The sequence below is a fragment of the Ailuropoda melanoleuca genome, chromosome 4, assembly GCF_002007445.2.
Source record: "Ailuropoda melanoleuca isolate Jingjing chromosome 4, ASM200744v2, whole genome shotgun sequence".
NCBI lineage: Eukaryota > Metazoa > Chordata > Mammalia > Carnivora > Ursidae > Ailuropoda > Ailuropoda melanoleuca.
The window spans coordinates 15,187,061-15,211,400 of record NC_048221.1 but is presented as its reverse complement, the minus strand read 5'-3'; the positions used below and the strand labels follow the sequence as shown (position 1 = coordinate 15,211,400).

General features: G+C 52.7%; 2 protein-coding genes across 4 annotated transcripts in view; one reads left to right on the top strand and one right to left on the bottom strand.

The window, feature by feature from the left end:
* SLC6A20 (solute carrier family 6 member 20) overlaps window positions 1-14,829 on the top strand; it is a 33,299-nt gene extending 18,470 nt beyond the window's left edge. Inside the window, exons 5-11 of one of the 2 annotated variants that reach the window (XM_002912755.4) lie at window positions 2,634-2,744; window positions 3,596-3,837; window positions 4,752-4,914; window positions 8,045-8,249; window positions 10,273-10,432; window positions 12,636-12,801; window positions 14,331-14,829. In XM_002912755.4, the coding sequence (XP_002912801.2) occupies window positions 2,634-2,744; window positions 3,596-3,837; window positions 4,752-4,914; window positions 8,045-8,249; window positions 10,273-10,432; window positions 12,636-12,801; window positions 14,331-14,480 (1,197 nt within the window). In that variant the 3' untranslated portion in view covers window positions 14,481-14,829. The remainder of the gene's footprint in view (window positions 1-2,633; window positions 2,745-3,595; window positions 3,838-4,751; window positions 4,915-8,044; window positions 8,250-10,272; window positions 10,433-12,635; window positions 12,802-14,330) is intronic. The other variant, XM_034658174.1, reaches the window with a different exon arrangement.
* A 5,616-nt stretch (window positions 14,830-20,445) lies between these two features.
* The window catches only part of SACM1L (SAC1 like phosphatidylinositide phosphatase), a 58,953-nt gene continuing 55,058 nt past the window's right edge, over window positions 20,446-24,340 (bottom strand). For both annotated transcript variants that reach the window (XM_034658172.1, XM_019797809.2), the window contains one exon: window positions 20,446-22,307. In XM_034658172.1, the coding sequence (XP_034514063.1) occupies window positions 22,171-22,307 (137 nt within the window). In that variant the 3' untranslated portion in view covers window positions 20,446-22,170. The remainder of the gene's footprint in view (window positions 22,308-24,340) is intronic.

Sequence of the window (24,340 nt, the reverse complement as noted above, 5' to 3'; positions counted from 1 at the left end):
TCTCCGTCTGGCAGGAGTCCTTCATAGTAGAGTTCATCACCCCACTCACGCGAGGCATCAAGGGGCGCAGGGACCTGCCCAAGGGCACCGACCAGTGAGGGCAGACCCGGGGGCAGACCCACCTTGGCCCCTAAGATGCCCCCTCCTCTTGGTCTGGTGAGCTGCCTCCTGTTTGTTCTCTCCATACTTTCGGGACATAATTCATCCCAACTTTTCCCTTCAGAAGGTCCTAAGAGGCCACCTTTCCTCATCCTCTTGACCACCTGGGTCGCCTCCTCCAGCCCCACCGTGTTTTCTCTTGAGGCAGCAGGACTAGAACTACTCATGATATTTTAGGTACCCTGGGATGACCCCAGTACTGCGCCCATCCCATGGCCAAGCCGAGGGACTAGTGACTCTTCCCTGGAAGAACTTACAGCCGGCAGCTACTCGCTCTGTCCCATCTTAAAGCTTGGCTCCTCTTTGATGCTCAAGAAAAAAAAGTTTTTTGCAATTTGTCTTTGCCGGATTATTAGGAACGTGACAAAAGATCCGAGGGCTGCGTCTGTAAACTTGGAGATTTCGTGAGGCCCTCTCTTTTCGAGATCATTTATAAATGTGCGAAACAAAGTCACGTCATGCCATGACCTCTTCTTTACTCTTACTGTTTCCTCTGCTCGAGCCACACCCCCGTCTCCACGCAGAAGTGCCCCAACAGCTTTATTTATGGGGAGTAATTCTGTGTGCCATTTCCTGGTCTCTTCTCTCGGAATCTCCCCCCCACCACACACACACACACGCCAAGGGACGTCATAGATGGGTCAGAAATGGTTTCTCCCCATGGTGTAGGCCAGATCACGTGTCTAGCTTCCCTGATGGGGGAGGAATGAGCCCAGAGTGCTTCCAGGAAACTTACTGACCTGCGGGGAAGGAGGGGAGTTCCAAGGGCCTGCCCTCAATATCCCCTAAGTGTCCTCTGGTTATGGACATTGGTCAGCCCTCTCCTGTCCCCCTCAATGTTCTTCAGCTCCCTGGCCCGGTGTCCTCGCCGTCATCCGTCTCCATCTCGCTCCTGGATTATTTTCTTATCAAGTCAGCTGGCTTGATGACTCTTCTCCATTTAGGACAACCTCAGGAAAGAGTCAGCGATCAGAGATGTGCCCCCTCTCTGCCTGCTGTGCCCCCAGGGTGAAAGGGCACGGACCCCTCCTCTAGTGGCCTTGGAAGTTTCCAGGGAAGATGGGGCCACGCCTCCACAGGAATGGAGGGCCGAGTGTGATCCAGTCCAAGCCCACCTGGACAGGGGCCTCCAACCAGATGCCTCACAGGAGGACCCAACCTTCAAGCAAACTGCTTTCGCAAGAAGAATTTTGCAAAATATTCCTGTGCGTTACGCAAAAAGGCTCTGGTGCCCATAAGAGTCCATTCAGAGACGACGTGCCAGGCCTGGACAGACACGTGTGCACCTGGAGGTCCCCGTTTGAAGGCTGTGTAAGACTTCGCATGAGCAGGACCAGAGTAGAGACTCCTGCCAAAACCACCACGGAAACCAAGGATCAGACGTCTTTGATCTTGTGATGCTTGTCAGCAGGAAAAGATTTGGTGGACCAAAAATTCCATTCATGTGCAGTTTTAAAGCCCGCAAGAGGGAAGCCTTTCATAGAAAAAAAAAAATCAGATCATTGAATTTCTGTCGTATTTCTAATAGGGACATCGCCCCCACACCAACATTGTCACTTTTCCTTCACGTGCCCTCATGGCCAAACTTCTCCTGAGTCTCAGTGCTGGAGAGACATGCGCTTGCTCCAAGCCCCTGAGGTTTGGGTTTTTTTTTTTTTCCCTCTCAAGACAGTATCAGAGGCGTGAGTGCTGGTGCTTTCTGCAGAGCTGGGGCCGCTGGGAAGCTCGGAGAGGAAGGAGGCTGGCTCCCGAAGGGTCTAGCCTCACACACACAGCCTGTGGGCTGCCTTTCTTTCTTTCTTTCTTTCTTTCTTTCTTTCCTTCTTTCTTTCCTTTCTTTCTTTCTTCTTTCTTTCTTTCTTTCTTTCTTTCTTTCTTTCTTTCTTTCTTTCTTTCAAAGACTTTATTTATTTATTTGACAGAGATAGAGACAGCCAGCGAGAGAGGGAACACAAGCAGGGGGAGTGGGAGAGGAAGAAGAAGGCTCACAGTGGAGGAACCTGATGTAGGGCTCGATCCCATAACGCAGGGATCACGCCCTGAGCCGAAGGCAGACGCTTAACCGCTGTGCCACCCAGGCGCCCCTGCCTTTCTTTTTGGGCTCATCTTACTGGATCGCTCACACTGTCTCGTCTCGCAATTAAAAATAGCAATGTGCTAAGACTACTCAAATCCTTTCTGGAATAAGGTCAGGTTGAAGGGAGGGTGGAAGGCAGAGGCCTCCTATCCCTTTTCCTCTGGTCTACAGACACACATTTCCTGGCGGTTACGGAGGCGGGCAAATGCACCCGTGCCCCAGCTCCCCAGCCCAGACTCAGAACCACTGGTCCTGCCTTTCCAGCCCTCAGTAGCCTGTGCCGGAGACAGTGTACTATGCTCTATGGGGACCACGGTCTGTCCCAGGGACAGAGGGGCCTGGTGGGCGGGTCCCCGGGAGGCTGACTCTGCTCTCTGGTGCCCTCTGGTGCCCGCAGGTGGTATACTTCACCGCGTTGCTGCCTTACTGTGTGCTCATCGTTTACCTGGTCAGGGGACTCACGCTCCACGGAGCCATCAACGGCCTGGTGTACATGTTCACACCCAAGGTAAGGGCTGGAGGGAGGGGGACCTGCCATCTTCCAGGATGGGTGGAAAGGGGGAGACCCAGGAAGGTGGGTGGGACCCCACCAGGCTGGGTGGGGGAGCCGTGTGGATTATCTGTGGGCGCTGGGTCCCCTCCCCAGCCAGGCCGGCCCCAAGCCATATTCATTCTGGGTGCACTGGCCTCCGGGCCCCCACTCTCAACCTCGCACCCCCCTGGCAGCCTGTGGACCAGGTGATTTATCATCCAGCCTCTTCTCTCTCCTGCCTGCACACCTCCACGCACCCCTTTCCCTACAGGGGTGAATCCACACTCCGCAGGGTATTCTGTGATCCCTCCCCAGCCCCCCTGCTCCGTGGCCCCCGCAGCTAATGCTCGTCCATTGGCAGGGTATTGGAGATAAGGGGGGCACTATTGCCTTTGGGACAAAATAGGTTCTTCATTTAGCAAATCTGGTCCCTGGAAACAAAATGACTATGGCTGTGCCCCCCCCCCGCCCCGAAATGACCCCCACATTCCAAATGGCCCCCAGTATCAACACAGACATAGACCTCCCGCATTGGGCCGTGCCACCTCCATCTCGGGCGTGCAGCCCCCGGCGGCACCTGGTCATGGATCAGGGGCTCAGTGCCTTTTTAACGCACTTGACCTTGCACGTTTCGATGGCACACGTCCCCGGGAAAAGCGCTGTGGAGGATCGGATGTGAGCGATGCATGTGTGTGTCAGCTGCTGGGGTGTGGACAGGCTCTGGCCCGGGGGGCACAGGCATGCTCGGTGCCCCTGCCAGGCCTCCCACCCCCAGGCAGTGGGTCACAGAGTTGGTTCAGCGGCCCCGTCCCCTGCCGGCTTTGCAGTTGGAGCAGCTGGCCAACCCCAAGGCCTGGATCAACGCGGCCACCCAGATCTTCTTCTCCCTGGGCCTGGGCTTCGGCAGCCTGATTGCCTTCGCCAGCTACAACGAGCCATCCAACAACTGCCAGAAGCACGCCGTCATCGTGTCCCTCATCAACAGCTCCACCTCCATCTTCGCCAGCATCGTGACCTTCTCCATCTATGGCTTCAAGGCCACCTTCAACTATGAGAGCTGTTTGGACAAGTAAGCCTGGCCCGGGTCTGCCCCAGGAGCCCTGGGGCCTCGGGTGGGGGCACGCCCCCCACGCTTCCAGGGCCACCTGGGAAGAGGTGGGTGCTGGGAAGGCAAGGAGTGAGGGGCAGAGGGCATCGGCCTTGCAACCCTCCAGCCGGGGCCCCAAGCCGGGCACCCCTGCCTGAGTGCTGAGGGCAGTTCATCAGACAAACCTTAGTGTCTTCTGCCCCGTCTCCCTGACCTCGAAGTAACCAAGCGCTCTCCGGGTGAGCCGTGGAGGGGACAGAATCTGCTCTCTGCGCCCCCCTTTACCCAAAACACGACAAACCTCACCCCTGTCCCATATGGGAGTCACTAGCCACAAGGGGCTACTTACAGATTTAAATGGGATGGATTTACATAATTAATTAAAATTTTGATTAAACTAAATTAGTTGATTAAATTTTTAATTAATTGAAACAGTTGTGATTTTAGTTCAATTAAGTCAATTAATTAAATTTTTGTTTAAGTTGATTTCCATTTAAATGTAAATGAATTCAAGTGGGTTTCTCAGACTAGCCACATTCAAGCACTCAGCCACCACCCCCCCGCCCCCCCGTGGTTAGCGGGGGCCACACTGGGCAGCACCGACATAGACTCTTCCCATCATCACAGACATCCTGTCGGACAATGCTGGCCCAGGGGTGAACGTGGTCTAGCCGGGCTGGTTGGTTTCTCATCTCTGGTCCTCCTTAAGGCTCCTTCAAAGCCATTCAAAATCAGCTTCCCCTAACCTTTAAAAGGTCACCGATGCACAGAGTCCCTTTTTTGGAGAGACCGTGCTCCATCAAAGGGGAGGGACCCCCGGCAGCCAGGCTTCAAGAGGGTTCGGTGACCGTGGCCTTTCTAATCAGTGAAGGCCCATCTGGTGCTCTGCTCTGCAGGGTGATTCTGCTGCTGACCAATTCTTTTGACCTGGAAGATGGCTTTCTGACAGCCAGCAACCTGGAGCAGGTGAAGGGCTACCTGGCGTCCGCCTTCCCCGACAAATACAGCGAGGTGCTGCCGCAAATGAAAAACTGCAGCTTGCAGTCAGAGCTGGCCACGGTAAGGCGCGGGCAAGAGCTTGGCTTGCTTCTCTCCGCCGAGAGCCGCCCACCGGGGACAAGGGCAAGGCGAGGAGGGTTCTCCAGTCAGCCTTAGTGTCAAACCTGTGTGTCATTTCCCAGATGTAGTGACACCATCTTTGCAAATGCTTAGGACAGCGGGGGCACTGTGAGTGGGGGGGACCTGCCAGTTCATACCCAGCGGGAGGCCTTTGTCATTGACTTTTGTCCTCCTGAGTCCATCCGGGGGTGCCACATTTGAGGAACCCCAGGGCCTGGAGCTGTTTCTGTCACCGTCATGCCGGGATCACGTGCCTTCTTGTCTAAGCTATGGCTAGAGGTGTCTGTCTCCATGGCCAACCGGCCAACGGGTAGCTAAACAGCTTAAAGCAACTGGGGATGTAGGTGCCCCAGGGCTCCTTCTCCTGTGGCTGACGAGTTTGATGGGCCCAGCCTCCCTGCAGCTGCACTTGGTGGCTTGAACCCTGGCACCCTGTCCATATGGGTCACCTTCCCCGGGAACCTTGGCTCTGGCTCTGGCAGTCAGCTTGCATCACTAGTATTGACCCGCCCATTGCACGCACGAACCAGCACTGTCTTTCCTGGCTCGCCCCCACCGCCTGGCCCCCCAGCCCCCAGCCTTTGAGGCCTTGATCCATTCCCTTTGGGCCTCAGCTCCTGTTGGGTGTTCTCATTTCAAAGTTCTTTTTTGTTTTGGGGGCCCTGGGAGGTTTCCTCCCTGACTTCTGAGCTTGGCTCAGTGTCCGAGAATGAGGGGGTTACTGATTTATTCAGACTTTTTCTTTTGTGTTCATTGCTGGTTTTTCCCTCCACATGCAGCTTTATTCTCTGCTGTTTGGAACTGATATAGTGAATTGCTCCTCTCGAATTTGTCCTGTGCCTATTTAACTGAACCAGATCTGAAATTCAAAAAGATCTTGACTTCCCACCCAAACAGAACAAGGACGTAGCACGCGTTCATCTCGTCCCTCTAGTTTTAAATACCGTCTGTGTCCACGTCTGTCTTTTTCTCAGCCCCCACATAGAAGCTGTGCTGTCTCACACGACAGTGTGTGTCTTTCCCCGTGTGTTTGCCTTTTTACCAGTTCACCATTTCCTCCGGCACCAGACGTCTTCCAGGATTGTTTTCTCCCTTAAAATGCATTCCTTTAGAGTGCTTGCTTTTCCCCCCCCCTTTTAATTTTAATTCCACTATAATTACAGCACTATATTCATTTCAGGTGTATAGCACCTGTGTCTTGAGGATAAATTTCCTCCGGGGTCATCTGTATGCAAATGTCAATATTCAGTCCCCTCTTTTTAAAGACCGTCTCCCCTGCATAGAACATCCCAGGTTTACAGTTACCTTCTTGGGACACTTCCGAGATGTTTGCCATGTGATTCTGGCTTCCACTGTTGCTTTGGAAATGCCTGTCCTTCTTGGAAGCAATCGGCTGCCCAGTGCTTTCGCTCTGATTTCTCTGTGCCCTTCCCTTGGACTCTGGCCTTGGCCCCCCTAAGCGCAGTTGTATTTTTTATTTATCCAACGTGGGCTTGGGTGGGGTTGGGCTTCCTGGATCCACAGATCCACGTGTCTTATCAGTTCTGGAAAATTCATACCTGTTACCTCTTAATCATTGCCTGTACTTCTGTCTCTCTGCTCCAGAATTCCTTCCAGACCTTTGTACCCCACCCTTTGTGTCCGCTCATTTCTCCTTTATGTTTTCCCAACTTCTTTTTTTTCCCCTTCATTTTGGATCCATTTCTGGGATATAGCTCCCAGTTCACTAATTTTCTCTTCAGCTCTAAGTGGTATTTAGCTGTCAATGGAGGCTTTTGGGTCAATAATTTGTTAGACAGGATTTTTTTTCTCGAATTTGCTTTCCATGCTAATAGTTTCTTGTGCTACGTTTATCTTGGCAATTTTACCTTCTGCTTCTTTGGAAAGGTCACACATAGCTGTTCCAAGGGTGGCCTTGGGCAGGAGAGGGAAGGCAGTCTGGGTTTTTTTGTTTGTTTGTTTTTTTGTTTTTGTTTTTGTTTTAAAGATTTTATCTATTTATTCGACAGAGATAGAGACAGCCAGCGAGAGAGGGAACACGAGCAGGGGGAGTGGGAGAGGAAGAAGCAGGCTCATAGCGGAAGAGCCTGATGTGGGGCTCGATCCCATAACACTGGGATCACGCCCTGAGCCGAAGGCAGACGCTTAACCGCTGTGCCACCCAGGCGCCCCGACAGTCTGTTTTATCATTGACACTGTTGAGAATTTGTTGGCTCATATTAATGATAAAAAGCAAGCCAACTTTAGCAGGTTTTGTTACCGTTTGTAAATTCTCTGCTAGGGCTCACCCCCTGCTGTCTGCACCCAGAGCCAGAGAATCCCACTATGGTCATTGGCATGCCATGAATCTGCCAGTCCAACCAACATCGGCCATTCTTGGGGAATTATTTCTGCTGACTCCTTCCTCAGTGGCTGTCTTCTCGTAGGTGTATAAATGTGTTTGCAAGCTCGATGCTTGATCCTCTCTGGTGGTCCCTCGGGTCTAAATTGAGGGAGCTTGCCCCCAGCGAGGGTTTGCTTCTGCTGCTGATAGGCAGGGGGCATTCCCCCAACCGAAGACCTCTTCCAACCCTCTTGGAGGGTCTGTCTTTAAGCAGGAGTGCCGGGGTCTGTTTCCATGGGTCGATATCTCCACATCAGTGGTATCCCTACAGGGATCTGGCCACGGAGCAACCCTGCCCTCCCAGGTCCTGTGACTCCACCCGCCCACCTCTCCTCCCAGCCACTGAGGCTTCAGAACACCTTGGTGGTCATGCTATTGGAAGCAGAAATTATCCAAACCTTGTTTGACTGTATTTCATCCAGAATTAATGTGAGCTGGAACCGGAGAGGGGAGCTCAGTGTTCCAAAATGACTGTCTCCTCACACTTTGCAAACACGGGCTCCTGACAACTCACATTTCTACCCAGCCCCACTAAGCCCGAGGGGCCGGTGTGCAGATGGCAAAGCCAACCTCACCACGTGGTTTCTCCTGGCCACCTCCAGGTCCCTCAAGTAGCTTCGCATCGGGTGTGCCCAAGGAGTCCTAAGCCCCTTGGGTGTGTGACTGGTGTCTTCTTACCACGGGCAGGCGGTCCAGGGCACTGGCCTGTCTTTCATCGTCTACACCGAGGCCATTAAAAACATGGAGGTGTCCCAGCTGTGGTCAGTGCTCTACTTCTTCATGCTGCTGATGCTCGGTATTGGGAGCATGCTGGGGAACACGGCGGCCATCCTCACGCCTCTGACCGACAGCAAGGTCATCTCCAGCCACCTGCCCAAGGAGGCCATCTCCGGTGAGGGGGCCCATCCGTGGAGGAGGTCGGGGTTCAGGGAGGGCTGGGCGTGGGGGGCACGAGCAGATGGACGAGCTGTGTGCTTCAGGCGGCCACCTCCCAGCGGGTCTGCCACCATCTCTCCTCCTCGGGGCCATCTGGGACCTGGTGGGCGTGACTCACCCATGCCTCTGGTTCTCCATCACGGGGAAGGCCAAACCCACCATATGGTGCTCAAAACTCTTCAGGCTAGAAGAGAATCTGCGTTGATCTTTGTTTCCAGTGAAGTGTAACAATGATAACACGTATATTTCTTTGTTTCAAATGAGAGTAACAATGATAACACGTACATTTCTTAAACACAGATTCAATGATTTTTAATGTTTTCACCCAAGTAACCACCACCTAAGTCAAGATACAGAGCATTTCCAGCACCCCCGAGAGCCCCTCCCCACCCCTTCCCAGTCAGTACGCCCCCAGCCCCAGAAGCCACCTCTCCCTGACTGCTACCATTTTAGGATTGTTTTTTCCACTCTTGATCTTCATATAAATGAAATCACACCATCTGTGCTCTCTGTGTCTCTTGTCTTCACCAAACTCTGTACAGACCACCCGTTGTTACAAGTGGCCGTTGGTCTGTCACTTTCACGCCTGCCTGATAACTGATCCCCTGTAAGACCACCCACCACCGTGTATCTCCCGTTCTGCTACTGGAGGGCATTTGGATTGTTAGGGAAAGAACCTGTTTTTCTAATCACCCCTCTCCCTGATTCATTCCACCATCCATCTGCTCCATCATCCTAGTTGGCGGGGTCTGGGGGACCCTGTGGCCCCCACCCCTGCCCACGATGACACCATCCCACCACATCTAGGATGTCCCTTCTCCCAGCCCGAATCCCACCCAGCTCCCATCCCATCCCCTTAAAGTCCTGACCAGCCAGGTGGAGCTGCCCACCCTTTGTCAGAACCCTCTAGCACTGAGCATCACTCCGCACACCTGGTCTCTGTAGCAGCATGATGTTTGCTGTTAGCTCCCGGCCAGCACGGAGCCCCTTCTCCTGGTGTGTCCCCTCAAGATGGCATGTGTCCTTGGTGTCTGGTGGGACATGGTGTGGCCGTGGGAAGAGCAGGTGGGAGCTTGAGAGTCAAATACTTCGTGGGGTCCCTGGGGGACTCAGCCACTGGAAACTGGGACAAGAACCTGGGTTATGGGGGCGCCTGGGTGGCACAGCGGTTAAGCGTCTGCCTTCGGCTCAGGGCGTGATCTCGGAGTTATGGGATCGAGCCCCACGTCAGGCTCCTCTGCTATGAGCCTGCTTCTTCCTCTCCCACTCCCCCTGCTTGTGTTCCCTCTCTCGCTGGCTGTCTCTATCTCTGTCGAATAAATAAAAAAATCTTTAAAAAAAAAAAAAAAAGAACCTGGGTTATGAAGGCAGAAGAGCCTCTGTCTGAATCCTGACTCCACCTCTTACATGCTGTGGGATGTTGCGACAGTTCCTCCATATGTCTGAGCCTTGGCTTCCCCGTCTGTGAAAGGGGGTTCCCCAGGCTATCAGACCCAATGCATAACATGTGCCTGAGGAATGAGTAGTGGGAGCCAGGGAAACATTCCTGTCTTCCTCTCCACTCCCTACTCCCTCTTCTGGCCAGCCATAAGTTCTCTCTAGGAGGTTCTGAGAGGGGTACCCCAATTCACCTCCTATGAGCTCAGGGGCTGAGTTGTTGGGGGTAAACAGCATCACCAGACCCACAGACCAGCTGGGACTCCCCCACCGGGACAGCAGTGCCCACAACTTTCTTTTTTCCACGCAGCTCGATGCCCCCTGCAGGACAGCTCCCTGAATTAACATCAGTGACTTGTGCAGACACACACACCTTGGGACACCTTTGCTGCCCTCTGAACACACACGCCTGTGGCATACACAGGCAGAGAGGCCAGTCCATGGCCCAGGCCCCGTGGGGTCTGCGGCTCTGCTGGCGCAAAGGAAACTGGATGAACGGGTGGGGGTCTCAGGCAGGTGAGCATGTGGTCTCGTGGCCCCAGGTCTGGTGTGCCTTGTCAACTGCGTCATCGGCCTGGTGTTCACCATGGAGTCCGGCAACTACTGGTTCGACATATTCAATGACTACGCTGCCACGCTGTCCCTGCTGCTCATTGTCCTGGTGGAGACCGTCGCCGTGTGCTACGTGTACGGACTGAGGAGGTGAGGAGGCCCCGCCCCTGACACCTGCTGGGGGACGTGCCCATGAAGGCCACGCCCCCACAGAGGCCACGCCCCATAAGGACAGCGGGGGGGGGGCGGGGGGCGCGGGGGGGCTTCCCACATGCACTTGGCTTTTCTCTTCCAGCTTGGCATTGCTTTTCCCTTTGCCCAGCTAATTCTCTGCCTCGCTCCCACCTTCAACCAGTATCTCCTCTCCCCGCTTTCTGTATTTTTACTTTTTATCATAGCATGTTCGCCTGTTGACCCTGCTGGACCCCAGCGGCTTACTGGGGCAGGGAATCGTGCCTCCAGGCACTAACACTCTGATCATCGGGGAACAGCAGTATTTTTCGAGCACGCTGACCAAAGTCCAGTTGATACACCCTAGAAAATGTGGCAAATTCAGCATGTCCGGTTCTCGATCCCAGGGCATGATACAGCCCTAGAACGTTTTCAGTCTCCCCAGATGATGGCATGTGCTGCTGAGCTGAGACCAGGGGTCTAGAGCGGCTTCCAAAATTGAGTGCAGAGGGCCGGTTCTGACATTGACCTCTGGGCCTCACCCTGGGGCTTCTGATCACGTAGGTGCAGAGAGCCGCCCAAGGACTCACGTTGCTAACGAGTTCCCAGGGGAGTCCGGCATTCTCACTCTGAGAACCACTGGTCTAGAGAGCCTTGCTGCTCCAGATGTGGTCCCAGAGCAGCAGCCGCAGCATCGTCAGGGAGCTTGTTGAAAATGTGGGGGGATCTCGGCCTGCCCAGGCCCGCTGACTCGGATCCTGTATTCTAACATGTGAGGGGCCCAAGGCACGAGACACTTTGGGAGGCATTAGAGGTGAGCTGATTACTAAAGGAGTGTCAAGTTGTCTCAGTCTTTTCCGATCCTCCAGACTGGTTTGGAGGATGGTGAGGGTGGGGAAGACCAGCCATGACCCTAAAAACCAGACCCCTTGAGCCACATTTCCCACCGTGTCCCTGGAAGCTCTGGGGTCCCCTGTCACACCAAGTGACTTCCATGATCAAATAATTTCGGGACATCACAAGTTAAACAAAGCCAACATTTCTTTCCTATAGGATTTCTTGGAGCCTCGAAGACCATTGTGAATCTCAAAGACGGGGTATAATGTGAAGCATTTCCAAAAGGTTTTCGGTCAAGAAAGACTAGTGTCCATCCCTCCCATTTGCTACCTATCAAGGACATTGGGGTTAAAGTGACTCATTCTCCCTGTTTTCCCGGGACCAAGGGGTCTCCCGGGATGTGGGACATTGGGTGCCAGCACTGGGGATGTCCCGGGTCAACCTGGACAAGTTGGGTACCTAGGAATTGGCAGACTAGAGGGAGAAACAGATCGGTCTCCTGAGAGAGTAGGTGTTTCCCAGGAAGTGAGAAGGTTGAGGAAAGAGGAACAGAAGGCAGGGCCCAGGGGAGGTGCCGGAGAAGGGACACAAGTCCATGCAAAGGGGTGATGCTAAGTGGTGAGGGCTGGAGGGAGGGAGAAATGAAAGGTGTCTCAGGTGTCTCGCAGAGTTTGTAAGCGGCAGGATCCCGGAATGGCCTTGAGAGGGGAGTCCCTCTGCTCCCCCAGGGGACAGCGCCATCTAGTGACCACCGAGCAACAGTGCCATGTCACCCTTTCTTCTGCAACCAGCTAGCTCTTCCCACCTTTCTCAATCCAGGAAAGTGGGGGGCAGGGGATGGGAAGGGACAAAAGAACCCCAACTCCTTCTGCCACATGTCATCTTGAACACCCCAGGTATGCATATTAATTCACACCCAGGGTCTAGCTAGGTCACCAGCAGCATGGGAGCAGGGGACGGTCTGCAGGCTTATGTGGGAACTCAGGACAAGCCACACACCCCACCCCACCCTGGCCCCTCTCCATGCCTACTTCTCCCTCCATGGGGCGCGGTCCCCTGGTCTACACCAGCGGCCTTCATCCGAAGGTGGAACCAGGAAGGTACCTTCTGATGTCCCCGTAACTATGGGGTCGTTGCTTTGCTCCCCTGCTCTGTGGCGGCCTCAGCCCTTCTCCCCTCCCCACCCGGCACAGCCTCTCCCTAGCAGGTATCAGACAGGGACCCCGAGAGGTCATCATCGGTGGTGCTCAGAACAGAATCTTCCTAAGCAAAGGGATGTGACACCTGGAGCCCCGGAGCCCCCACGGCGTGGGTAATCCAGACTTTCTCCCCCTTTTCCAAATAGGTTTGAAGGTGACCTCAAGGCCATGACCGGCTGCACCCTGAGCTGGTACTGGAAGGCCATGTGGGCCGGCGTGAGCCCGCTCCTCATCGTCAGTCTCTTCCTCTTCTACCTGAGTGACTACATCCTCACGGGGACCCTGCAGTACCAAGCCTGGGACGCCGCCCAGGTACCCTCCGTCTCGGGGCCCCCGGGCTCGCTCTCAAGCACCAGCTTCACGTTTTCTGAAACCAAAGACCCACTCCCCTGGCGTGGGTAGGTTATTTGTCACGACACAGAGACATCAGCCAGGTATTGAAAGCACTCAGCCCAGGACAGAAGTGGGCCTTGGTTTTTCGACATGTGCTCCAGTAAAGTGAGTGGGATTCCTTCCAGAACTTCCCAGGGGGCCTTTCTGGCGGCTGGGAGAAGGTCTCCTGCAAGGTGCTGGTTCCTGCCCCGGGCAGTGCCCTCCTCCCCCTCCCCTGCAGGGCCTCTGACCTCTGTCCACTTCGGCCTCCTCGGGGAAGGCAGAGCGAGCCTGGAGGCCCCGGCCCCTGACCTCTGGAAGGGACATTGCAGGAGCCCGAGGGGACCTGCGTTAGCACTTGGTGGCCGGATCCTGGCAGGGCCCAGCTCCGGGTGTGGTTGGGACACAACAGGCTCGCTCAGGGTACCAGCAGCCACTGTGCCCCAACCAGGACAGTGTGTCAGTATCTGCACAGCCAGGGTGGTCACACGGGGGCCCTCGGCCTGAGTGCCAGCCCGGCTGTCCCTACACAGACACGCTTTCATAGCGACATGGGAAGGCGCCCCCACCCCTCGTTCCAGCGGCGGTGCCCAGCAGGGCTTCTCCAGCCGTGGTTGGGGGACCGGGGTGTCTTCCCCAATCCAGAGACCTACTGACTATAAGCTCCAATTATTCATTATATGCAACAAACTCAAGACGAAGCTGTCAGATTGCTACAGCAGCTTCTAAATGCCCCCCCACCCCGTTGACTAGGCGAGTAACAAAAGGTTTGTGGGCTGGTTTCGCACGCCACACTGAGCAGCATTTGGTTTACAAACCACACTGGGTTGACAGCCAACACGTGCCCCGCCCCCAGCCCCCCCACCCCCACGGTGCCTTTCTTGGCTTTTTGGCCTCATTTCTCAACAGCTTTAATTTGCATTCAGGGCAACATCCACCAGCTGAATCCAGAGGTCCACCAGGCCTTCTCCTAGACCAGGGCTGTGCCCTCCAAGACGGCAGCCAACAGCCGCCTGCAGCTATTTCCATTTAAATGCACTGCAGCTGAATGACATTTACAATTCAGTGCTTCACTCTCACTGGCCACGGTTCAAGCGCTCGGTAGCCCCCTGTCTGCTGGCTGCCATGTTGGACAACACCAATATGGCGCATTTCTGTCATCACAGAAGGTTCTGTTGGCCAGCACTGGGCTAAGGCTAGCCCCCTACATGGAGGTGCCCCGACCCGTGCCTCGAAGGGAAGGCCCCTGATTATTCTTGGGGTGACTTTTCAGGGGTAGTGCCAAAATAGCGGCTGTACGCACGCAGGCTGACGTTTACAGCAGAAAAAGAAGGCGCCGGGGACTAGTCTACCCAGCACATGTGCTAGTGAGCCACGTGGCCCCAGACACCCCCACCGCACCCCCTCTCCGCCAAGCCAAGCTCTGCCCGCAGTGGCCCCTCCTGCTGACACTCAGTTTCTCCTTTCAGGGTCAGCTTGTGACCAAGGATTACCCCCCATATGCCCTGGCCGTCATCGGGCTGCTGGTGGCCGCCTCCATCATGTGCATCCCCCTGGTGGCCCTGGGGACTTTCGTCAGGCGCTGCCTCAAGAGGGGAGACACGCCCCCCGTGGCCTGAGGACTGGGCTTCCCAGAGACTGTGGTCAGCTGCTCCATGTCCTGCAGCTACGATTTACAGGTGGAATCTCCTTGGCTGCTTGTAAAATATTTACTCCAGAAATACTCAGCCCGTCGTCTTCCTGGGTCCATCGAGAACAATTGTGGAGGAAGAAGGCTCCCTCGGGGGGACCCACACCCCCACCTGTGGAGCAGGCCCCTGCTCCCCTCTGAGTCCCCCCCAAGGTCGCATCGTGCTGCCTCCTTGTCACCAGAGTCGCGGGCTTTTCAAGGCCAGTCTTGAAGACAATTGCTTTCCTGACTCTAGAGAAGTCCTACAGTTAGGACTTACTGTGAGTTGAAATTTGACTATAATTTTTATGGAATAAAATTTAAGTGGTTTATTTTCTTCTGAAGAAATCCCCAAATATTAGAGGGCAATCTTTAGATCAGCTGGGAAAGAGGTTTTTGCAAGTGCCTGAGGTGACAGATCTGAATGTCACTGGTACGAAGTCACGTCTCTCCTTCTTTTTTTTAGTCATAGCGAGTTTGCAGCTGCTGTGTTCTTTACTAACAGGACTGACTGGCCATGCAGAGGGGAGGCCTTTGTTGGGGTCCACAAAGGGGGTCACTTCTGTGATCTGAGGTCTCTCACAGTGGGTCCAGGACTGGTCCTCCCAACTCCAGTACGCAGCCCCACACCACCTGCGGGGTCCGTGCAGACGGCCCCTACCCCGGGGTGTGGCGCGTTGGAAAAGGTGCCCCAGCCACGGCCAGGGTGAAGGGAAATCCAACTTCCCCATAGACGGTGCCATATTTGGACATGGTGGCCCATTCTTTAGAGCAAAGACCGTGAACATCACTTACAGTCCATTTTAAATTATTTGTACATAAGTTTTCCAGAGCGTATATAACTCCAACAGAACATCTTGTAATGAGGACGCCGTGTTTACGATACAGCATCAGTCCACCATGCCAACGTTGCCGGTCTTTTCTTAACTGCAATAAGTAGGTCAAGGTTATCCCTAAGCGGAGAGGGCCCCTTCCTGCCCTAACACTCTGTGCTTCCCCACATACAGAATTCAGGGAAGTTTCTTTGGGTAGATTTGTACAAACATTTTTGTGGGACATCAGTTGGAGGTGGGTTTTTTTGTTTTTTGGGTTTTTTCCACCTCTTTTTCATGCTCTAAGTGTCCTATATAACAAAAATAGGCATTAGGAAGGTCTTCTGCCATCTTTTACAACCATCTTATCAACATTTCGCAGCTTCACCTCACGGCCAGTTATAAAAAAGTCACTTGCCTTTAAAACGTGCGCGCCAGCCTTCACGAACCACAAATACGCAGTCCTCTGATTTCTCGTCAGAGCGTTTAGTGTCGACGAACCTTCCATACCAGGGCTTGGAGAGTGGGCACACTCAAGGTCAAATACACGGCATGCACAGTCTGTTCCTGAATCCCTACAGCAAGGCTCCCTCTGAGCCCGCAGGCACGGTCACGGTCACGGTCACAGAACACGGGCGCCCCTCCTGGGGTCCGGCATCGGCAGGGTGTGTCAGCCCCAAATGCCAAGTATCCTCAGGACCGTGGAGGCCAACACTGTCCTAACTCCTCCGTGTATTCAGTTACTGTATGTCACTGCTTTTACCCCTGGCCGCCCATCCGAAGCACGTGCGAGCCAGCCTTGACATCTCCCTGTGCCCACCCAGACCCCACCCGGAGCCAGCCAAACCCAAGGGCCAGGACCCCATGATGTCATGCATTTAGGAATATTTTCATCAAAATTGAACTTCAGACCTTTGAAAGCATTTTTGAGCACTTCAATTGTATGGAAAAGCCACTTCTGCAGAATAATCTTTGTGCCTCAAAGTCGGACAGATGAAGTCAAGCTGTTCTAGAATAATGTCCTCCAGAGGAAAAGGCCTCAGGCCTTGGTTCAGTTTTATTCTGGTTTCTGTGAACTTCGCGGAGAGCAGAACAGTTCTCAAGCATCCTCTTGAACCCGTAGTAAGTCTGTCTCAAAAAAATCTTTGGTTGACCGTTTTCCAGGTACTGCACGAAAGTGGCCATCTGGCGTTCGTCCACCCTCCTCCCAGAGGACTGCAGGGGGAAAGGGACGTTCCATCCCTGTCCACGTAACAGTCACCAGGATGCCACGCCAGATCGTGGGCTCCAGGGAGCTTTCTATTAATGCTGGAGACATAATGGACCTTGGCTTAGCTCTACGAAATCAGGGAGGGAAATAGCTGGATTTTTAGCAATTGTCTTCGTAAATAAAACCCTAGCCAAGTGTATCTATAGGTTTTTGGTCACATACTGGCTGCAGTTTTAACAGCTCTCTCTTCACACGTGATTTTCCTTCATTACGTAAATGGACGAGCTGATTCAGAAAACATGGCAAATAAGGAGAATCCACCTAGTCTTGTTTCCATCACCTTGCCCATGTCTCCCCCCTATACAGCCAGTGAAGCCAGACTGACGCAGCGTACAAAGACCCTCACGTGATGGTTAGATTCCCTAAGAAAAATCAGAAAAATAATGTCTAATTTGCTGGGTGTAAAACAGGGTGTGAGCTCAGTATCTTTTCAACCCTTCTGAGCGGTGTCCTGGGCTGCCCGTGTCAGGGTCTCTCTCTGGCTGAGGTCACGAGAGACCACAGTAGGCATGAGTTTGCCCTTACAACTGTCCTGGGGGCGGAGGGGGCGTGTGCAAACTATTGTGTTAGACTTTTGTCCCAGTTACGTAGAAAAATTAATTTGTGGCTGTTCCACTTCATTGACAGAAAAGCTGGGGCAGAGAATTAACTCCCCCACCAGCTTCTACTTGACATTAGTCTGGGGAAGAAAAATAAATAACAGATTTAAACATCCACTTGTAAGGCCATAACATCATCGACTAATAGGAAATTCTTAACCAGAATGTCCGACCAGTCTCTGACACAGGAACCATTTCCCTTCCTGACTGCGGCCCATCTGCATAGTATCAGCCTTTATTGAGAACACCCACTGATGTATTACAAGCCAGTCCTAGGGTAGGTGCTGGGGACAGTGCTGAACAGAACAGACATGGTCCCTGGCCTTTATGGCACTTACATTCTGGGAGGGAAGAGTGACCATCATGGGGAACAAATGAGTACAGACCGTGATCGTTTCTAAGGCAAGAAATGGGTCAAGGGGTGGTGTGAGAGGAAGGTGGTGGAGAAGGAGCTCTGAGGACGGAATGTCTCTCTAGGCAGAGGCAAGAGCAGGTGCAAAGGCCCAGGGGTGAGAAAGCAGAAAGGAGGCCAGTGGTTGGAATGGGGAGAGTGATCAGAGGTGGGCTTGGAGGGGTGGGCAGAGTCAGGTCAATAAGGCCTTGTGGGCCAGGCAAGGGGCTTAGACTTTCTTCAAAGAGCAATAGAACCCCACTGAGGGTTTACCATGGGGGCCCTGCCCTGCATGATCTGTGGGAGAAGACTTACATAGCATATATACCCAACAAGCAACTGTCTAGAACATGAAGTTCACAAGAAATCAAGAAGGCCAGACAATCTAACAGAAACCGGCAAAAGATCTCAACGAGGCACAGGACGGGAACACCAATGAGCAAAGAAAGAATTATGAAAAGATGCTCAGGCTCGTCCGTGATTGGAGAAATGCCAGAACGAGATACCACGTTATACCTACTGGATGAAAAAATTAGGAAGTCTGGCATACCGAGCATGGGTCGTCATGTGGAACCACTAGGCATATAAATGGCACAACCCATTCAGAAAACGATTTCATGTTATTCTGGTGTATTTCTGGCTCCTCGTTCTCCTACCGGGCAGACAACAGGGAGAAACACGCTCCCATGTGAGCCAGGAGACGTGGAGAAGGCGCACAGCCGTAGGAAGTAGGAAGTGCAAGAGCTACCAGCCAGAAACCACCTAAATGTCCATCGGCATCAGACCGCATAAAAAGGGAACTGGGATCTATAAATCCGAATGAACGCAGAGACTGTCGTAAATCCATTTCCTACAAACAAGCTGGCAGGAAGGGATGACAGTGGGGTCCGCCAACATGGATGGGTCCTAGAAACATCAGGCCGAGTGCACACAGAACGATACACCTGCTTAGGGATACACGGATGTGCCGGACTCGTAAGGCGTGCAAGGAAACGAGAAGCAAGGGCAAGCAAGGCCCGTGGTGACCTCTCCGGGAGGACACAGGGTGGCCCTGGGAAGAACACGGGCATCCACAGCGGCAGGGCCTGGTCACCCCCATTCTGTTCCGGGCCCCCAAACACAGGAGGGAAGCAATGAGGCTTTAGACTAAGCCCCAAAGGGAAGGGAGCCCGGAGCCACGGTAGCAGCGGCAAGGCTGGGCCCGGCACGGGGCACCTGGGCAGTGGCTCTGGACGGGGAGGTCCTGGCACACTGCCGTGTCTGTCTCCTCCTCCTCCCTCCCCACCCCCTTCTGCTTGCACTCCCTCTCTCCCCCCTCTCCCCTTCCCCCGAGATGCCCACCTCCTGGCACTCGAGCCCCCGTGCAGTCCCTCCCCTCCCCTCGCGTGAGCTGGGGCCAGTGACTGGTTTCGGAACCACAGAGAACGGCAGACGTGATGGGACGACATTTCCGATATGAGGTTACGAGAAAGACGGGCACTTCGGTCTTGCTGGCTTCCATGGGCCAAGCGGCCATGCTGGGGAGCCTCACAGGACAACGGACATGGGATCCTAACAACTTATCATAACCTATCCTTATTGGGAGACGTTCTTCTGACATCAGGACTCTTGGGACGATAAAACCCCAAGACCCTGATTTAAGCTGCTTCCCCCTACGCCAGCCCCAGTGCACCTCCAGTTCCAATCCTGACACCGCAAGTCCATCCCAGTCCGTCAGGACTGACCAATCTGCGTCACAGGACTCTGGGGGCCGGCCCCACCCCTGCCCACCCAGGACCGGCCCCACCCCCTGCCCACCCCCAGCCCCAGTCCCAGAATCCTCAGCGGGACAAAGCTCGTCATTCGGGAGCTGCAAGGAAGAACAGACACCGTGGGCAACACAGTCTGACACCTCGTTCGTACTGAAGTATAACCAGGCAATCGGAGCGTCGTTAACCTTTCTCTTTGCCCCACAGAAGGAAGGACCTAGAGATGACTGGGCACACAACACTGACTGGTGTACTGGAGGGAAGGACAGAAGGTCACAGGGGTGGGTGGTAGAGAATTCCTGAAAACCCTTTGGCAGGAAGCCACTAGGGCGCCTCCATGTTCACCACTCTGGGCAGGAAAGGAAGCTGCTAGAGCCCGGGCAGACAGCCGACACCGGGGCCGGGCACAACACAGCCCGAGGCGGCTCTGCTCGGCTCACAAGGGGGACGGTAGACCCATATCCCATCTGCAAGGACTTTCGCCTCACTCCCCATGCGGATGGAGGCCTCTGAGGTGCATTCCCACCTTGTCACGGACACATTCCCGGGGCCCGAGAGATCAGTCTCTAATCGGCAACACGGTCCCTCTGCCCAGGTGAGACCTGTATCGTTTTTGAAAAAGTAGCGGTGGGGGGTGGGGAGTGAGGGGGACATCTTTTTATGGGCAACATACTTTACTAAATATTTTCCTGGTTTTATCTTTAAGAAATAATTACACAGACGAACACAATTTCTCAAGTGATAACTGGAAAGCAGGATTTCAGAAGCTATGGATTTTCTTGCTTACACTACTTTTCTATAAAGCCCCTGCACGCGCTGCTCTGTGTGAGTTCTAAAATTCTAAAATAAAGGGGCGCCTGGGTGGCTCAGTCAGTTGAGCGTCTGCTTTCGGCTCAGGTCATGATCCCAGGATCCTGGATCGAGCCCCACATCGGGCTCCCTGCTCAGTGGAGAACCTGCTTCTCCCTCCCTTCCCCGCCTGCTGCTCCCCCTGCTTGTGTTCTCTCTTGCTCTCAAATGAAGTCTTTAAAAAAAAAAGGTAAAATAAGAAAAGAATATCCCTTTCAAGACAAAGTATGGGAATGATACCACTGGTGGTTAGAAAAGAGTATGACATTTATTTTCACTTAAGGATGTACAGTACATGAATTTAGAAATAAAATCACGGCAGGGCTCTGGATACGGACACGTTAGGCTCTGACACACCAGCATCAGTCCATCCGCTGGGAGCAGCCACACAAGCCACATGAGCGGCTCTCAGCTGGTCTTTGCTGTGGTCGTGGAAGTCGGTTCTTCACGGGAAATGCCCAGTAGCACTTGAGTAATGTATTACAGTAGACATGAACCAAGTTTCAAACATTTCATCTTTGGAACAAATTATGCTTATTTACATGTTAAGAACAGGTAGTTCTAATTACTTACCCTACTGGAAGTTTTAATGACTGATTTTAAGCTACAGAGGGTGTCCAGCTATTATCTCCTTTAGAGTTTCTAGAAGCAATGACTCTTATTAATGTTTATAAAAAGATAATGTTGAAAAAAAAAAAGTCACGTTGAAATAAAGGCGCTTTGAGAGATATTTAAGGACCACAGAAGATCTTACTATTGAAAAAAACTGTTCATGTTTTCAAGCACAACACAAATTTGTAGCAGTATTTAATCGAATGGTTTTAAAACAGTGGCAAGTGTACTACCCTATACACATTGCTAATATTTAAACTTCATAATTATAGTTTGAATATACAGTCCAACTTATAATTAGAACTATGCGCAGCTTCTCAAGCGTATTTTTCAGGCTTGTTTTTGCACATAAATTAACATTGAAAGTTGGTCCTTGATTTGCAGAACTCTGACTCCTGGAAGCACTAAATTTCACACACTTATTGAAAGCTAACAGGAGCCCTTACAGAGTGAGAAGCGCGGACAGTGCCGTGCGTGGAAAGCAGCTGCTGCCCGCCAGTGGAAGACCACGTCCAGCGAAGAGCCCCCCAGAGGCTCTTGCGGCTCGATGAATGCACCCCAAGGGAACCAACCCAGCCGGGAGGGAGGAGCTGACCCACCGAGGGTCTTTCCCACACGGGGGCAAATCCTTCACACAGAGGCGGCTTTGGACCTTTAGCATAAGACACAGACTTTACATTCTTTGATTTCATTTACACCTTTTAAAAAAGATAAAGTCTATCTGAACTTCTTTACACTCAAGTTCAAGCTGAACTCAGAAGGCAGCCCAGCTGGAACTCCCACGGAACGCCGGAGCCGGCTCCCCTGCGCCCTACCAGGAGGTCACAGGCTCTTTCAGCAAACTCCCTACGCCTGCGATGTCTGAGAGACTCACGCTGCATAAACATTGGTGCGTCAGCTTATTACCCAACTTCAGAGAAAAGTCCAAAGACGTGTGGGGTCATCTGCTTGCGACAGCAACTGCCTCTACAGTGACAATGAGGAAACTGAGCTAGAAAAATAATTTTACCATTTTAAATAAGGAAAGAAGCTAGATTTCTTAAATATATTACTTATTCTGCAACAGTTGATTAAATCGACAAGGAAGAGGAATTCCTTCTGTTCCAGGAGCTGGATTCAGGTTACCTTTTAATTACAGACGAGCTTCCAATTATAACTAGAGCCGTCCCAGCAGTGAGGAGATGGTCAAGGCAGGAACATGGGGCTGATTGTAGGTCCTCCCCCCACACGGAGCACAGGGCTGGCTTCTGGAGAAAGGCTTTCGAAAGACCTTGGGCTGATGTGGAAAGCGGGTCAGTAAAGGCTCCAGTTCTGCATAATGGAATCTTCCAAGCCAAGCCGCTTTCCACAGACACAAATTCAGTCCATCTTTTCTTTCTGGACCAATCTGGGAGCATCGACAAAATCTTTGCCATTATAAAGAATAATGAAAAATGTTCCAATGCTTGCAACTCCCCAGAAGAGCACATAGGCCAGTGTTTCTGTCCAAGTGTCACCTGTTGATATAAAAAAACAAAGAGCTGGGGCACCCAGGTGGCTTAGTCGGTTAAGCCTTCGGCTCAGGTCATGATCCCGGGTTCCTGGAATCAAGCCCCACATGGGGCTCCCTGCTCAGTGGGGAGTCTGCTTATCCCTCTGCACCTCCCCCTGCTTGCATTCTGTCTCTCAAATAAAAAAATCTTTAAAACTAAAAAAATAGAAAAATATTTAAAAAAAACAAAGAGGTGATAAAATAAAAATCATTTTACTGAGGGGAGCCTGGGTGGCTCAGATGGTTGGGTGTCTGCCTCTGGCTCACGTCACGTTCTCTGGGTGCTGGGATCGAGCCTTGCATCAGGCTCCCTGCTCAGCGGGGAGTCTGCTTCTCCCTCTCCCTCTGCCCCTTCCTCCACTCCTGCTCTCTGTCTCAAATGAATAAATGGGATATTTAAAAAAAAAATTTTTATTGATCCCAGATCCAGCTTTCAGCTGCTTAGCAACATTAAAGTCTAGTGTTTAAACATTAAAATTTAAAGTTTAATCTTAACATCAAAGTTTATCAGCACATCTACAAGAAAAATACAAGAACCTCTCAATTCAGGTTTGAATGAGTAGTTCTTGAACTCTGGCTGGCATCAGAATCCTTTCCAGGGCTCGGTAAGACATCAGCTGCCAGGCCAACCCCAGAGATTCTGACTCGGCAGGGCGGGGTGGGGCCCAAGAATCTGCATTTCTAACAAGTTCCCAGATAACGTCACTGCCACTGGCCCAGAGCCATAGCACGAGAACCACCTGACTATTCTACATGACATCACACAAATGGTTACTTACTTTTAGATTAGGTACCGTCAGACTGCAAGAAGCTATTATTAATACATTCACCACAATCAAAATGCCTACGCAAAAAATAACTTCATAAAACATACATGCTTCAGAAAAGCTACGTATGAAAGTATGTAAAACAAAACTCAGTAACATATTTTAATGACCTATTTCACACAACTCTCCTCATAGGCATTTTCTTGCAACACCTGGAGTTCACGAAGGTGAGCAGCGGCGGGAAAAGATCTACTCTGTTCTACTCCTTGCGCAGTTGAACCGAGTGCGGCTTCTCTCCCGCGACAGGACCGGCCGCGGCCGCTAACGGGGGGCCGGAGACGTCGGGGGGTGCAGAGGAGGAGACAGTGAGCGCTCGCCAGGGGAGAAGAGCAGGCCCCGTGCTCCTCCTTCATCAGCTGTCGGAGCTCATGCTGTGCTTATTAACTCCCCATGCTCTAAAACCCAAGGCACAGGCTAGAAATCAGCCGCTACCCTATCTAAACATCACAGCGCTCACCATCTTATGGCAACGAACTGCCGGGAGATGGGGCCACCTACGGCATCAATCTCTTTGTACACAAAACCGCATACAAATGTACGTGATCGCTAACGTTCACACCTTTGAGTTTTAAAATTCTTCTCGGACAAAGAAGAATGGCAGTTCCTCCCAAGCCCAACCGGGGCCATCCCCCAAAGGAACTGTCCATCTGTTCCAGCCGAGCTCTGTGTCTTGACCTGCCTGCCTCTCCAGAGGTTCCACAGCGAAGTCAAGGAAACAGATCAAAGTAACAAAACGAATTCAACAGGACACAGGCCCCCAGAGAACGGCATCCAGTAGGCAGTGTTTTAAAGAAGACAGAGAGTGTAGGGAGCGAAGAGCATGGGCCTCGGAGGAATCGTGAGCGGCACGGCACGTGCTGGCTGGCCCTGTCCTCTTCCTTCCTGCCCCCAAACCAGACCTGGGCCCCGAGTTACGCCACACAGCTCTGTCTGTGCTCTAGAGCCCTCGGCCTGTTTTTGTACTCTGAGCCAAGAATGGTTTTCACATTTTTAAAGAGTTGTAAAAACAATGTGCAACAGAGATAATACGTAGTTTAGGACGTCTAAACCAGTTATTATCTTGCTCTTTACAGAAAATGTTTGCTAACTCCTGCCTGAGAGTACCAACAGGGTGGCTCCCTCCCCTATGTGGTGACTGTCTACGGCGCTGAACCCCGAGCAGATTACGGGG